Genomic DNA, 17,105 nt, shown 5'->3' on the forward strand with positions numbered 1-17,105 from the left:
CACTCAGGAAGATTACAGCACAACTACGGAAAGTGCGAAATGACAATCAGTCGTTGTAAAGGGACAAAGAGCGAATCCCAACATGAGGTTTCCTTTCACATGAAGATAAAATAGAGGAGCGGTTTTCGGACAGGAACAGGGTAAGTTAGTCGATACTGTCCATCAATGGCAACGCATGAACTCACAAATGAATTTAGTCAACAAACTTTGGTTCTATCCTGCAGTGGTGTTTCGGTAAAGTGCGGACAAAAATGTGAATTAAAACTAAACGTACAACCGTACAATACCAATAAACAAAGGAGCAAAGGAAATTTTTCAGACCAATCCCCCTTTGCGAGCAGAGAAAGCGAGCGAAATGGGCGTAAACAACGAACGCAAGGATGACTGCACCAGGCGATACGCCCCCAGTAAACCCTGCGAACGAAAGCGAGGCAAGGCTGGGACGTGGCCTGGACACTACTCCGCAAATGGCCGATCGAACTTGACACCAAATAATATCCTTTGACGACACATCTCAGTGCCACTAAGAGAAACGAACATTTTCAATAAGGAACAAGTTGAGGGAGTGACGATGGGTTTGTATATATATTACTATACAAATTTCATTTCTAATAATTTGATAACTTTATTATGTCAATCAATCTAGCTTACTGCAATACAACAGTATAATAACTGGTAACACCTAACTAACCAATCCTAGTAAGAAATCCAAGATCCTAATCGTAGAAAAGTTTAGGTCTGGACGGAATTCTGCGTGCATAGCTATACAGTGGAGAAAAGAACACTTATTAGTGTTTCAAAGTTATTCTCTAGTTTTCATGTTAGTGTGCATTGAGATGGTTCAAACCCTCTCATAATTCATTTTCCTTTCAAAGGAGGTTATTTTTTATTGATCCAGAGTGAACTGGATTACACTTTGATTTTGTCTGACTTCTCAAGTAACGGCAAGAACAGTAAACTTAACCTAGATAGCCTCTATTCGCCACTATCCTCTTTATTGTGCATTAAATGTTTTTGAATATTCATTAGAACTTAGCACTAACGCATCATTGTCCGTTTCAGGGGAATAGCCTTGTTGCTAAAGTGGGTGAAGTTGGATTGTCACATCTCTAGTTTACATTAGTAAGTATAAGCCATATGCATGCGTTCATAACTATACACATTAAAGTTTAAATGTAGATTGCAGAATTGTATCAAGGAATAACTTTAATGTTCAGGGCAAGAAAAGTATTCTTTAGACTGCAACACTCGGTGACTTTCAGTTTCATGCACGCTGATCTTCGTCTGTGGTTTTCTTATTTGTGTTCAATTTGATTGTGACTGTCAGTTTTGTACTGTCATAGCCTCATATTGGCAGGTGTGCATGTATTCTTGCTTTCGTGTATGGTCTAGAGTTGGGCGCCCTGCAGTTTTTTCTAGAGTTGTGTGACCTACAGCTTTGTGCATTGTCGTTAGTCACCTTCCGTTTCCGCGTTTGCTTTTGTCTCTGACTCAGTGCAAGTTCTGCGTTTATCTTTGCCAGTGATCTAAACTTTCAGTTTTGAATGTCCTTTGAGATCTATGACTTCCAGTTATTTCCAGTTTCGCTTGTTTATGATTTTCTGTGAATTTTAAGGCATCTTTATCTTTCTGCGTCTGTGAATTTCATTCTCTTTAGGGAGGTTACCTTTGTCGGTATATTTCAATTTTGTACATCTGTCGCATCCTGTTAAATCTTCAATATCAGCATGGAGTTAGAGGCAAAAACATAGACTTACTAAAGAAATACATGTCTCAGTTGAGAAAGCTAGTTTCAGTTTTTTCTGTTATCCTGTAGACAAACAAAGTCCTATTGTAAAAGAGAGTCTGTCGTCGCCTTTGTGTTCTTTCCACCAAGCTAAAGGGAAGCGGTAAGTTTACAATGTTATTTACAGTTAATTAACTATCTTATTACTTGTTTTTTTTTTTAAAAATTGACCTTAAGAAGTAAGGAAATATTTATTAAAATCGCTAATTATATTTCCCTTCCAGCCTTTTCTGACAGCAATAAAATTATGACAGAAAGATCTATTTTAATTTGTTTTAAAAATTTGTTTTTGTGAAGGCAGAGGAAATCCCATAATGGATTGTTGACACTTTAAGTATGCGCATATCTGGATAGATAGATTGTTGAAGTTCAATTTTTGCTCTTTTGCCACTTAGTCAAGCTGCTAATTTTGTTGTGTTTTAAGAATATTTCAGTAGAAATAACAAACTCGTGTTGCAACCAGAAAAGTGCGAAACCGAGAATAATTTGGTTTTCAAGATATGAATTTCAATTTTACACCTGAGTAACAGTATCGTCCAAATGAGTAGGAAGATTTGTGTGATAAACTACCTCGAGCTGTGCTAACTAACAGAGGCAAATATTTCTGTCAGTATTCAAGTGCTTCATTTAATTTTCAGATCAGATTTTGAAGATCAAACGACAGGACCGTGATTAAAAAGTTTCAAATTTATACATCTGTCGTAGCCACTGTGCTTTAATATCATCATGGAGTTAGAGGCAAAAACATAGACTTACTAAAGGAATACACGTCTCAGTTGAGAAAACTTGTTTCAATTTTTTCTGTTGTCCTGTAGACAAACAAAGTCCTATTGTAAAAGAGAGATTGTCGTCGCCTTTGTATTCTTTCCACCAACGGGCGTTTCTCGATCCTAACAGTCAGCCATTCTTAAGCCGTTAAGTCAAGAATATCAAATCAAAAGTCTAAGGATGATTATGAAGAAACAAAAACAATCAACGACACAACTATTGTGTTGTAACCAAAGAGATGGTGATGAATTCTCAATTCTGCCAAGAGACCTATCCAGTATTCACTTTCATAAATAATGCCAGATGCTTTGCCTGAAACTGAAACAGACCTCTTGTAGTAACGTAACAGAAAAGCGCCGTACTCACTCCACTCACTATGAAACCTGCTTTAACCCTGTTAGTTAAATGCAAACAAAAAGGGTCACGAAGCTGTTAAGCTGTTTAAAAAAAAGCAACCCTTACCACCAGGGAGTCCGGAAATATAGAAATACTTCAGTTTATTCCGTTGATAGGACACCATTACAAAAAATGCTCGAATGAAATATTCATGCCTGCACTGGCTCACATTGTGGAGTTCCTGCTCGCAGGTTCACGTTGGAATATTTATCCCCGATGCCTCGATCAAAATGTCCAAGATTTAGATGTAGGACAACTGGAACTTTTTCTTAGATGTTTGAAGGTGAAATATGCGCGACGTTTACAAAACTTTATAAACGCATCCCGCTCACGGAAGTCCGCCATGTTTGTTTTTCACAAACCAGTACTTAGTCTCGCTCGGCCAAATTTCTTAACTGGAGCGATCATAGAAACTCGGTTCCAGGCCTCGCTGCTTGCCCCCCCTGACTTATTCTATTTAATTTGCATCTAGCGTTAATTCTCTGATACCCCCGACCCCCCAATTCAATGTTGTGTAGGCGCTGTGGTCTGTGCAGTCTAAGAAATAGAAAAATCAACATTGTTTGGAGAGAAAGGGGAGAAATGTTCCCAAGACTCTCGAAGATCGAATTTTCCTGCCAAGTGTCTCAACACTTTTGTCGCCCATTGCAGCTTGCAACTGAGGCCATGATGGGGAGTCTTTTCAAATGCAAATGAAATTACCAATGAAATCTTGATTCTTGAATCTAAATACGGATTTTGCCTTCCTTCTACTTCATCCTGCAATGCAATGGTGTATTACTAAAGTGCAAACAAAAATGTGTATTAAAACAAACAAAAAAAAATAAAACCGTACAATACAAATAAACGAAGGAGCAAAGGAAATTTAAGACCAAATCCTTTCTGCGAGGAGAGAAAGCGAGCGAAATTGCCTGATTTCAAGCCGAAAAGGACTAGGCGCGAGTCTGTAAATCATGGGATTAGCAACTATTGATCCACATAGTCATAAAGTGCAGACCAAATTTTACAAAATTCCCAAGTTTGGTGTAAATAGACCCAATAATAAGATACAACCATTTGAAAACGTCAAAATTTACAAAGAAATGTATGGCCATCCGGACGCTGTGTCCGGATCACCAAATATTTCTTTCAGTGTTAATTTTAACGTTTTCAAATGGCTCTATTTCAGTTAAAACTAGCCTGATAAGCACCAAACTTGGGGATTTTGTGAATCTCGGTGTGCTCTTTCTGCCTATGTGGATCAATAGTTGCTTATCCCATAATTTGCAGACTCGTACCTAGTCCTTTTCGGCTTGAAATCAGGCAATGGGCGTGTACGAGTCAACGAGCCCAAAGATGATTGGATCAGGCGATACGCCCCCAGTAAACCCTGCAAACGAAAGGGAGGCCAGGGCGGGACGTGGCCTGGACGCATTTATTAAAGGCCAATCGAACTTGACAGAAACTGAATCATATCCTTTGACGACCCACCTCAGTATCGCTAAAAGAAACGAATCTTTTCAATTAGGAACAAGTTGAGGGAGTGACGACGGGTTTGTATGTATATTACCATACAAATTTCATTTATAATAATACGATAACTTTATTATTAAGTCAATCATTCTAGCTTATATACTATTTTACAACAGTATGTTAATTGGCCACACCTAACTGACCAATTCTAATAGGAAACACAAGATCCGTTTTTAAGGTCTGAACAAAATTCTCTGTACATAGCCATACATTGGGGAAAAAAAAAACACTGTTTCTAAGTTTTTCTTTAGTTTTCATGTCTTTACGTTACATTGAGAAGATTTAAATGTCACTAATAATCCGTTGTCCTTTTGCTGATCCAGACTAAAATGGATTACACTATGATTTCGCCGGACTCATCAAGTGACGGTCAAAACATTACACTTAATCTAGATATCGTCTGTTCCCCACCCTCGTGTGACATGTTTACTTTGCATTAAAATGGTTTTGAATATTTATTAGCACTAACTACTGATGTATCATTGTCTGTTTTACGGGAAGAGCCTTGTCGCTCATGAAGTGGGTGAAGTTGGATTTCGTTTGGATTCTCGGATTTCTAGTTTACATTAGTAAGTATAATTGCGTTTATAACTATGTACATTGAAGTTTAAATGTAGATTGCAGAAATGTATCAAGGAATAATGTTAAAGGCAAAAAAAGTATTTTTTAGATTGCAACACTCGGAGACTTTCAGTTTCATGCGCTCTAATCTTCGTTTGTTGGTTTCTTTTTTTGTGTTCAGTTTGTTTATGACTGTCAGTTTTGTACTGTCATAGCCTCATATTGGCAGGTGCGCATGTATGCTTATCTTCGTGTATGGTCTAGAGCTGTATGCCTTTCTTTATCTTCCTATGTTGCTTGCAGCTTTGCACATTGTCGTCACTAACCTTCCGTTTCCGTGTTTACTTTTGCCTCTGACTCAGTGCAAGTTTTGCGTTTTTCTTTGCCAGTGATCTAAACTTTCAGTTTTGCATTTCCTTTGAGATCTATGACTTCAGTTTACTGAAATTATTTATGACGGTATCTCCAGTTTCGCTTGTTTATGATTTTCTGTGAATTTTAAGGCATGTTTATCTTTCTTCGTCTGTGTGTGTGACTTTCATTTTTTGAGGGAGGTTACCTTTGTCGGTATATTTCAATTTTGTACATCTGTCGCAGCCTGTTAAATCTTCAATATAAACATTGACTTAGAAGCAAAAACATAGACTTACTAAAGAAACACACGTCACAGTTGGGAAAGCTAGTTTCAGTTTTTTCTGTTGTCCTGTAGACAAACAAAGTCCTATTGTAAAAAAGAGACTGTAGTGGCCTTTCTGTGTATTCTTTCCACCAAGCTGAAGGAAAGTGGTAAGTTTACAATATTATTTACAGTTAACTATCTTATTGCTTGGTTTTTAAACAAATTGACCTTTATAAGTCAGGAAATATTTATTGAAATCGCTAATTATGTTTCCCTGCCAAAAATTTCTGACAGCAATAAAGTAATGAGAGAAAGGTCTATTTCACTTTCGTCTAAAAGTTTGTTTCTTTGAAGGCAGAGGAAATCCCATAATGGATTGTTGACCATTTAACTATGCGCATGTCTAGGTAGATGGATTGTTGAAGTTCAATGTTTGCTCTTTTTCCACTTATTTAAACTGATAATGTTATTTTGTTTTAAAAATATTCCAGTAGAAATGAAAGTCGCGTGTAGTAACCAGAAATGTGCGAAACCGAGAATAATTTGGATTTCAAGATGAATTTCAATTTTCAGACCTTAACAGTAAAAGCATCGTAGGAAAAATTTTGCGATGAATTAAATCGTTCCGTCGAGCTGTGCTGACTGACAAAGAGGCAAAATAAGATTTTTTTGTTATATAATTGCTTCATTTAATTTTCAGATCAGATTTTGAAGATCAAACGACAGAACAGTAATTAAAAAGTGTTTTGGTTCATAAAATCATTTATTAAAGTCTCAGCAGATAACAGCAAATGACCGCAATGTATTTTCATTGATTCTAGCATTAGTTATCTTTACTTGAGTAAGCCTTAGTATCGCCCAGCAGGTGGTACAATTAACTGATCGGAATCAGCTTACAATTAGCTTTTGAGGCATGAAATAATTCTCTTCATATTTTTTGCTTCATAAACCTTTCCATAAATATATAGTTTCCTACAGTTTAGAATAATATTTTTAACCAAAATTGCTATTAATCTTGCAATCTGACTGGCTAATTTGCCGTTGTCGATAAGAGTCCAGACGGACAACGCTGCTCGCGTCAATGTGTCACGCAATGCGTTTTTCAGCTCGCGCTCTGACGTTGATATTGTGGTAAAAAACAAATCGAATGTGGTTTAGCGTTGTCTGTACTCTTATCCACAACGACATACGTCACCACAGTGGTCAAAATTTTGTCCACAGCAAAATTATTTTCGATTTGTTAATTACATCACAAACCTTGCTGCAAAATAGCCTGTTTGTTAGGTGTGCCCCGCCTTTAGCCCTTTTCTAAATGTAAAATGGAAAGCTCGACCTCGTTCTCACGCAGGGTCTCTCTGCTCCTAATTCCGCCTCCCTCCCCGGTAAATTGCCTCAAAACACTTAACCAGCTTTCCCTGTAGAATAACAACTATTTAAAATGGCAAACTGAAGGCTCTTGTAAAACATCATGTTTATTAATAACGGTCAAACTACTTGCGATCAGGCGCTCTTTTTTTTCGCAGCAGGCCAGAGGAAGGAGAAAAAAGAACGTCTAATATAATCACTTCACGAGTCGTCTGCCCGTAGTCCAGAATCTAAACTTTTACTGATTGATCGTAAAACAAAAGAGTATATAAGCCGCCTGCCTTTCTCATTGGTTACTTGACTGGGTATCTGACTTCCGGTACAATTTCAAACATGAAGCCTGGCGGCTGTTCTTATAAATATATTTGTATATAGCGATTTTTCAGCTCGGAGGCCGTGATCTTGCGCGGCTGTAACTTCGTCTCTTCAAGATTTATTCACAAATACTTAAAGAAACAGCAGTTGGAATGCATCCGGAAGATCGTCCACTGAAAAGAAAAGTTTTAGCAATTTTTTCGACGGGATTTGGCAAGAGCGCCATTAATTATTTGATTCTGAAACTGTCAAAAACATCTGCGGTTGACCTAATTAAGGTGTAGGCAGTCCCCTGGAATATATCTGTTGCAATGTTTATTCTCGCATTGTTGTAACCTCTTCCAGGCGTTCAGCTACTTAGGGCGAAGCGCGAAAAACGGCCTTCCAATTTTTAATTTTTTTCTCGCGCTGTTTTTCGCACTTCGCTCCAACTAATTGAACGTCTGGAAGAGGCTAGCATTGTTCAGACGTTTGACCACTTCCGATCTGATGTTCCAGTGATTTTTTCAAAATATTCTATTGTTTCCTGACGTAAACAAAGACATTTAAACTTTCCAGTTACATTGACTTCCAATCGGCCGCATGAATTTTCAGGTAAAATCTGATTGGCTCACATTTATAGAATGAAACGCGATAACATTGTTAATGTCAGTTGAGCAACGAAATGGAAGCAGAGGATTCGTAAAGCAAATGTATCAGGTGTTCTTTTTTTTCTCTGCCCCAATTCGCCCCCCGTCCCCCTCCCCTCCCCTCCCCCCCCCATAAAAACGCCTGAACGCAGGTTACTTGTGAAAATGTGAGCGTATGAGAGTCCAGCTTTGATATGACAAAAGCGAACGCGACAAAAGTCTTTAAAATTAGAGGTCCCGTCAGTTCTCAGTTATCCAAAGGACTCGTGACCAGACCAGATTAGACCATGATCTCTCCCCCAGTCTCGCACCAGAGAGTGAGAGGAAGAGAGACCCTGGGAACGAGGTTGTAATAACTCTCCTCTCCTCCCCTCGCTATAATGTTTTAGCTGCCCTACGTACGGTTTCCCTAGGATGTGATAGGATAGAAATACATGTTTATATTACAATTATAACAACAGCAGTGAACTAGTGGACCAAAAAACTTGGGTCCAAATTAGGTCCCACTTTTATTCTCTGTTACATTCTAACAGAAGTGATCAGTGACATGAACCACGCAGACGAAGTCAGAGTAGTCATCTCAATCGGCCTACTTGTTGCAAGCTTCCTTCTCAACACCAGTCGATATCTAACAGCCATCGAATTATGCAAGGAATGTTTGTTCATTCTGAAAGACAGAGCAGCCATAATAGACGAAAAACGCACCAAATCATTCTACAAGTTGATATATTTTACAATGTGGGAGGCTTGTAGTCTTATCAGCGATAACGCAAACGCCATAAAATACACAGAAAACATTCTCCTAATTTACCGTGAAAATGGTGAAAAACTTGAAGTATGTGAACTAAGCTTAAAACTTGCGGAAATGTATTTCCGTCAACGTAAATACCCAGAAGCAATCCAACTCTCTGAAAAAGCGCTGCTGATCAGTAGGGAAATTGGAAACAGAAAAAGAGAAGCTGACTGTCACGTAAACCTTGGAGGTTTGTATCAATTAGTTGGCGAATATGACAAGGCTAGAGAACATTTCGAGAAATCACTTTCGATCCAAAAAGAATTGGGAGACAGAAAAGGAGAAGCTACCTCTTACACAAACCTTGGGAATGTGCATCAATCAATTGGCGAATATAAGAAGGCTAGAGAGTATCTCGAGAAATCACTTGTGATCCTGAAAGAAATCGGAGACAGACAAGGAGAAGCGGCCTCTTACACAAACCTTGGAAATGTGTATGCATCTGTTGGCGACTATAAGAAGGCCAAAGAACGGTTGGAGAAATCACTTGCGATCAACAAAGAAATTGGAGACGGAAAAGGAGAAGCTATTTCTCACGGAAACCTTGGAAATTTGTATGCATTTGTTGGCGACTATGAAAAGGCCAGAGAACTCCTCGAGAAATCACTTGCGATCAACAGAGAAGTTGGAGACCGAAATATTGAAGCTACCTCCTACTTACACCTTGGAAAGGTGTATGCAGCAGTTGGCGAATATGAGAAGGCTTCAGACTACTGGCAAAAATCATTGGCCATCGGTAAAAAGATTGGTGATAGATTTGTAGTAGCCTCGTGTTACAATGTGCTGGGAGTTAAATTTTACAATTTTGGAAAATATAGCAAGGCTAACGAATATAATCAGAAAGCTCTTGTCCTCTTCACAGACATTGCAGACAGAGCAGAAACAGCTAGAGCTTACCTGAACCAAGGAGTTGTGGAACACGCTGTTGGTAACTTTATCAAGGCGAAAGAATATTTTGAAAAAGCAATTGCGATAAGCAAAGAATATGGATTTTGGGATGTAGAAGCAAGTGGTTACTTAAACCTTGGAGTTTTGCTTGTAAATCAAGCTGAATATGAAAGAGGGGAAGAATATATCAAGAGAGCACTTGTAATAAGTGAAGCAGTTGGAGATGCTGAAAAAGAGTTCGATTCGCTTAAAACTATGGCACACCTTAGAATGGAAGAAGGAAAGATTCTGGAAGCTATCTCATATTTCCTTTCTGTTATTGAAAAGAGCGAGGTAATGCGCGGCTTTCTCCGCGACAACGATCAATTTAAGATTTCTTTCTCTGATCGCAATATTTGCTCCTACAGAGACCTCAGTGCGTTGCTTTGTACAACCGGAAATCCTACTGAAGCGTTGTATGTGTCGGAGCTTTCGAATGCTAGGGCTTTGGCAGATTTAATGTCAGCTCAGTACTCTGTGGAGAATCAAATCTCAGCTAATCCTCAAACATGGGCTGGTCTCGAAGGCATCGTGGGCAAAGAATGTAACCGCACCTGTCTGTACGTCTCATATCATTTTGAGAGTATATATTTGTGGATTTTTAAAGAAGGCAGAGTCACACATTTCCAGGAGATGAAAGGAAATGATCTAATTGCTCACGAAGGATTAGGTCAACAAGTGGAAGAGTTTTTTGATTTCAGAAGTTTTGGCGTTTTACCAGAGGAGATTTGCGAAGACCGATCTTTACACGGTTTTCAGCCAGAATCCAAAACATGCGAGGAAGATAGCCACGAAGGTTTGCGAATTGGAGTGGAAAGTGAAGCTAAAAAAGGACCCAAGATGAACCTTTCTCTCTGTTACAAACTTATCATTGCTCCAGTGGTGGAGTTTTTTGAGGGTCATGAAATCATTATTGTTCCTGATCGTGCTTTATACCAAATTCCGTTTGCCGCCTTAACTGATGAAAGCGGAAAGTGCTTAACCGAGACTTTCAGGATCCGTATGGTTCCTTCGTTAACAACTCTCAAGCTCATTAATGAAAGTCCAGCAGACTATCACTGTCAGACTGGTGCATTGATAGTGGGAAACCCTGATGTTGGTGAAGTGCATTTCAATGGAAAACTCAAGAACATTTCGAGACTACAATGTGCAGAAAACGAAGCTAAGATAGTAGCAAAAAAGCTGGGTGTCGAGCCTTTGATAGGAAAGCAAGCGACTAAGCAAGGAGTACTTCAAGCAATGAATTCAGTGGCCCTGATTCATATCGCCGCACACGGTGATGCTGAAAGAGGAGCAATTGCCCTTGCACCATCATTTCGTATTCCTAACGGGATACCTCAAGAAGGACTGTACTTATTGACAATGTCTGACATTTCAAAAGTTCAACTGCGAGCTAAACTGGTAGTCCTTAGCTGTTGCCACAGTGCTCGTGGACAGACAAAAGCCGAGGGAGCTGTTGGAATTGCCCGAGCATTCTTAGGATCTGGCGCACGCTCAGTGTTGGTGGCACTGTGGGCCCTGGATGACAAAGCAACAGAGCAGTTAATGAGTCATTTCTACGATCACCTTGTTGCCGGGGAAAGTGCTGGTGAATCTCTACACGAGGCCATGAAGTGGATGAGAAGTGCGGGCTATGACGTGAACCAATGGGCACCTTTTATACTGATTGGGGATGACGTGACATTTGATTTTGGAAAGAAAGGTAAGGTTTTATTGAAAGCAGGTGTTTTCTTTAATATAGTAACGGGTCCCCCCCCCCCCCGGTATTTATTGAAATTTTCCGTAGATGTTATCGATTCAGCTTAATGTATTTTCGGTGATATTATTTGGAGAGTCTGGCAGTAGCTTTACAATACATGAAAATCGTGCAGACTGGGATAACACCAATTTCGACAGACTCGTCTTCCACCAGCATTTTTAAAAGTAAACTGAAAACGTGGCTTTCTGAAAGTAAACTGTAAACGTTGCTCTTTAAACAAGCATTTTAAAATTGAAGCTTTTAATTTTTAATTATTTATCTTTTTAATTTTTTATCTGTTTTTTTTATATTTTGTTAATTTTTACAGTAGGCATTTGGTTAGAGATTTGATTTCTTGTAAAACGCCATTGCACCATTGCGAAATGGCGCTATAAAAATTTTATTGTTATATTTAAAAAAAAATTGGCAATAGTATTTTAACATTAGCTTGATTATTATTTTGCGCGCGATTGGGCGATGAGGTTATGTCCTGTTAATTTTACAAAGAAAAAAAAAAAGGTTATCGTAAGAGAAGAATGGATGACGCTGTTTTTTATGGTCCACCCTTCTTCACAAGCTTGCACAGCATTGCGATGAGGTCGAAATCGTCCAAAATTCTACCCTGAAAGTGCTCGCGGTTGTAACTGACGTTTGTTTAATTTATGACGCTTTCTTCGTAATGACCTATTTACAATCAATAAGCCACAGCCATATATTATGTCGTTTTAAATTTCGTTTTAAATTTTTAAAATTTCAAATTAAGAAAGCAAGAACAAGTTGTCTCAAATTACCATACTCTTTTATGAAGGTATAACACATGGCTTTAGCTTATTTACAAGGGCGTGACAGGAAGACACGGTTTTCTTGTTTTATGCTAAGTTAGGATAAAATACAATATTGAGCCAATCAGGGCGCGCGCAAAATATAATCTTTTAAAATAAATCAGTTTCGTAATTAGGCAACCGCTTTTTAAGGAAATGTTTAATCAAGACCTTCGGAAGTAACTGAACATTAGCGCAGCTAATGATTGTCCCTTTTCGTTTGTTTATTTCCTCTGTCAGGTGTTGGAAAGAATGACCAGGATGGCAGCGAGGGATCGCCTGAGATGTAAAATATGCCATGACCTCAACGGACAGTTTTACTATCAGTCTTAAGTTGTATATAAATTAAATGGACCTTTAACTTTCTGTCATTTCCTGTCTAACAATGCCTCGTTAGAAATACTAAGGGCAAAACATTTAACACAAAATATTTACTTTTTATAACATACCCCATTGTTTTTGTTTTTTTGTAATTATAGAATGATTTTTGATAACCAAGTCATGTAGGTTGCAATTTTTTTCAGGGAAAGAAGGTTTGAAACCTAAAAAGATACTGCAGTGTACAGTGTTGGACTCAAATAACTGCTTAAACCCGAAAAACCTTAGTGGGAAGGGTAATTTTTGGTATCGAAGTTTTAGATGTTGATGGCAACTGTTCAGATCTTATCCATGAGAAAAAATGAATGCAATATCAAACTGCAATAGACTTAAAAGAGCTTAGGCACGGTATTTTGAGTTATTTTGGCGGCGTACAAAATTACCTTTATATTAAAGAGCGCCTGAAAATAATAGTGTACTAAGATAGGAAAACACCAAAGAGGTAACAATAAATCATAAAGGAACAAGGATGGTTGGGGATGGAGAAGATTAACACGGATTAGAAACGACGAAATTGAAAAAGTTAGGCTAAACTTTTCAAGATGCGTAAACCGTGATGTTTTAATTGACCAGCCGGTGGCGTGCTGTCAAATTTGTAAATAATGTACATGAAACAATACGGGTACTCTTTGGCAATAGTAAATAATAGGATTTTGAAGTAAAAAAGTGGCACAGACAACATGTATATTCTGTGCAGTTGTTGAACAAATTGCATAGAGAACATGGAACCTTTTATGGTATTTTCATAACTTGTATAGTTTTTAGAAAGTAAAAGAGCCTTACAATTTAAACTCTTATCAAGCTTTAAGCGTCTTAGCCGAATTTACGTTAGGAAAGAAAAGAATATAATCCAGATTTTTGGTAAATACCCTCGACGAGAAAGACTAATGAAGTGAGGTCTAAATTAATCTAGTGTTTACCCGTTAGGTTTACATTTAGCTGCTTTGTAAATGGTGCAAAAGGAAACAATGAGACAAGTGAAAGTAGGAGAACGTTTTGGTTCTTTCAGCATGCACTACTTAACTGATTGTTTGTAGTGTTTGTTGATTTAAGGCCTAGAGGAACAAATTAAACTTTAAGCGATACAAATATCAGCTGGAGTCCACTTACTTTTAGAGTATGAGCTTTTTGAAGGCACAAAACAAAAACTGCTTTGTCGGCGAGCGTGAAGCAGTTACTTAATTATCAACTTGAAATGGAATGTTATATGTTATAAAAAGCGCGATCAGGAAAAATGATGATTTCAGGGCCATTAAGTAAGCTTGCCAAAGCAGCGAAGATAAGTTTGTAACAGATAAGAAGGTGCAGTTTGGGTTCTTGGTTATCTTTATTTTCCAATGGGGGAGGGACTACCATTTCTGAGAAGCAAAATTTAGTCGGCCATGTTTGTATATTCAGTATTGGACTGGAACTAGCTTGCAAATGAGGCAACGGCGGGGAGTGTTTCCAAATGCAAATGAAATTACCAATGAAATCTTGACTCTTGAATCTAAATACGGATTTTGCCTTCCTTTTACTTTATCGTGCAATGCAATGGTGTATTACCAAAGTCTAAACAAAAATGTAAATTAAAGCAAAAAAATAAAACCGTACAATACAAATAAACAAAGGAGCAAAGGAAATTTAAGACCAAATCCTTTCTGCGACCAGAGAAAGCAAGCGAAATCGGCGTGTACAACGAGTCAACGAACCTAAGATGATTGGACCCCTAGTAAACCCTGGGAATGACAGCGAGGCCAGCCCGGGACGTGGCCTGGACGCTACTCCATTTATTAAAGGCCAATCGAACTTGACACCAAATCATATCCTTTGACGACGCACCTCAGTATCGCTAAAAGAAACGAATCTTTTCAATTAGGAACAAGTTGAGAGAGTGACGATTGGTTTGTATGTATATTACTATACATGTACTATACGTGTAGTTTATAAGTTTACATGTGCGGGCTGTAATGCCGTACGTGAGCACTTAGCCGTTGATAAGGCCTCTCACATCTTCAAACATCTTCAGAATTCTGAACGTTGTCGCTCATTGTGTTCAATAGACTGCTTTCATATTTTAGATCACGCCACTACCAGCTTTCAGCTCAAGATAAAGGAGGCTATCCATATTCAAAAAGAACTACCTTGCCTCAATCAGCAATTACACCATGTAAATCTAAAATTATCCTTTTAATTTACACCTTTTCACGTTCTGTTGTTACTATTTGTCTTAATTAGCATTTTTGCCTACTTATTATTCAACTTGCTTTGTAATCATTCATTCAACTGAAGATGACAGAAGTTCTGTCGAAACATGTCTTTTAAACTTAAAAAAGTGGTCGTTTTCCTTAAAATCTATACAAATTTCATTTATAATAATACGATAACTTTATTATGAAGTCAATCATTCTAGCTTATATACTACTTTATAAAAGTATGTTAACTGGCGACACCTAACTAACCAATTCTAATAAGAAACACAAGATCCAGTTTTAAGGTCTGAACGAAATTCTTTGTACATAGCTAAGCATTAAAGAAAAAAAAATCACTGTTTCTAAGTTATTCTTTAGTTTTCATGTCGTTATTATGCATTGAAAAGATTTAAATGTCATTAATAATTCGTTGTCCTTTTGCTGATTTAGACTAGACTGGATTACGCTCTGATTTTGCCGGACTCCTCAAGTAGTAACGGTAAGAACATTACACTTAATCTAGATATCCTCTATTCCCTACCCTCGTTGGACATGTGTATTGTGCATTAAAATGTTTTTGAATACTTATTAGAACTAACTACTAATCTATCATTGTCTGTTTTAGGGGACTTACAAGGGTGAAGTTGGATTTTGTTCGGATTCTCGCATCTCTTGTTTACATTAGTAAGTATAAGCCACGCCTTTATAACGATACACATTAAAGTTTAAATGTAGATTGCACAATTGTATCAAAGAATAATTTTAATGTTCAGATCAAGAAAACTGTGCTTTAGAAGGCAATACTAGGTGACTTTCGGTCTCATGTGCGCTGATCTTTGTGTGTTGTTTTTCTTTTTTGTGTTCAATTTGTTTGTGACTGCCAGTTCTGTACTTTTATAGCCTCATATTGGCAGGTGCGCATGTATCTTTATCTTCGTGTACAGTCTAGAGCTGTGTGCCTCTCTTTATCTTCCTATGTTGCTTGCAGCTTTGTGCGTTCAGTAACCTTCCGTTTCCGCGTTTACTTTTGTCTATGACTCAGTGCAAGTTTTGCGTTTATCTTTGCCAGTGATCTAAACTTTCAGTTTAGCATGTCCCTTTAGATCTAGGACTTCCAGTTTACTTGAAATGATCTACGACGGTATTTCCAGTTTCGCTTGTTTATGATTTTCTGCCAATTTTAAGGCATGTTTATCTTTCTTCGTCTGTGACTTTCATTTTTTTTAGGGAGGTTACCTGTGACGGTATATTTCAATTTTGTACATCTGTCGCAGCCATTTTGCTTCAATATCAGCATGGAGTTAGAGGCCAAAACATAGACCTACTAAAGAAATACACGTCTCAATTGAGATAGCTTGTTTCAGTTTTTTCTGTTGCCCTGTAGACAAACAAAGTCCTATTGTAAAAGAGAGACTGCTGTCGCCTTTTTTTGTATTCTTTCCTCCGAGCTAAAGGGGAGTGGTAATATTATTTACAGTTAACTATCTTATCGCTTGTTTTTTAAACAAATTGACTTTAATAAGCAAGGAACCATAAATTGAAATCGCTAATTAATTATGGTTCCTTGCCAGGAGTTTCTGACAGCAGTAAAATCATGACAGAAAGATCTATTGTTGTCTATTATTGTGTATGTGTTTCTTTGAAGGCAGAGGAAATCCCATAATGGATTGCTGACCATTTAATTATGCGCATGTCTGGATAGATAGATTGTTGAAGTTCAATTGTTGCTCGTTTTCCACCTTATTAAACTGATAATGTGATTGTGTTTTAAGAATTTTCCAGTAGAAATAACAAACTCGTGTTGTAAGCAGAAAAGTGCGAAATCGAGAATCATTTTGATTTCAAGATGAATTACAACAAAGAAATTCAACAAAGAAATTTAAATTGAAACTTTCTACTTCCCTTGACTTCCAACGCATGAATTTTCAGACGAAATCTGATTGGCACACCTTTATAGCATGACACACGATAACATCGTTAATGACAGTTAAGTAACGTAATGGCGACAGACGACTCCTTAAGTAAATGTATCAGGTGTTATTTTTCTCCTTCCCATATTCGCTCCCTCCCGCACCGCCCCCCCCCCCCCCCACCAAAAAAATGCCTGATGGCAGGTTACTTGTGAACATGTGAGCGTATGAGAGCCCGGCTTTGATTTTGACAAAAGCGAACGTGACAAAAGGTAGAGGTCCCGTCAGTTGTCAATTATCCAAAACACTCGTGACCAGACCAGATTAGACCAGGATCTCTTCCCCAGTCTCACTCCAGAGAGTGGGAAGAAGAGAGACCCCGGAAACGAGGTTGTCAATAACTTCCCTCTCTTCCC

At 38.0% G+C, this 17,105-nt stretch overlaps 1 protein-coding gene across 1 annotated transcript; it reads left to right on the plus strand.

The window, feature by feature from the left end:
• The first annotated feature begins 480 nt into the window (after positions 1-480).
• LOC110064530 (uncharacterized) lies at positions 481-13,702 on the plus strand. Its single transcript, XM_089286835.1, has 7 exons — positions 481-575; positions 1,063-1,122; positions 1,817-1,889; positions 4,964-5,031; positions 5,733-5,809; positions 8,485-11,373; positions 12,471-13,702. The coding sequence occupies exons 6-7, from the start codon at positions 8,499-8,501 to the stop codon at positions 12,518-12,520; spliced, it is 2,925 nt and encodes a 974-aa protein (XP_089142961.1). The 5' UTR covers positions 481-575; positions 1,063-1,122; positions 1,817-1,889; positions 4,964-5,031; positions 5,733-5,809; positions 8,485-8,498; the 3' UTR covers positions 12,521-13,702.
• The last annotated feature ends 3,403 nt before the right edge of the window (positions 13,703-17,105 follow it).

Source organism: Orbicella faveolata, unplaced genomic scaffold, assembly GCF_042242905.1.
Source record: "Orbicella faveolata isolate gen_17 unplaced genomic scaffold, um_ofav_v1 contig_14, whole genome shotgun sequence".
NCBI lineage: Eukaryota > Metazoa > Cnidaria > Anthozoa > Scleractinia > Merulinidae > Orbicella > Orbicella faveolata.

Excerpts from the sequence above, each read along its gene's own strand:
- LOC110064530 (XM_089286835.1), top strand. The coding sequence starts at position 8,499 with ATGAACCACGCAGACGAAGTCAGAGTAGTCATCTCAATCGGCCTACTT. Across the intron at positions 11,374-12,470 it reads ATTTGATTTTGGAAAGAAAG|GTGTTGGAAAGAATGACCAG; the intron begins GTAAGGTTTTAT and ends TTCCTCTGTCAG.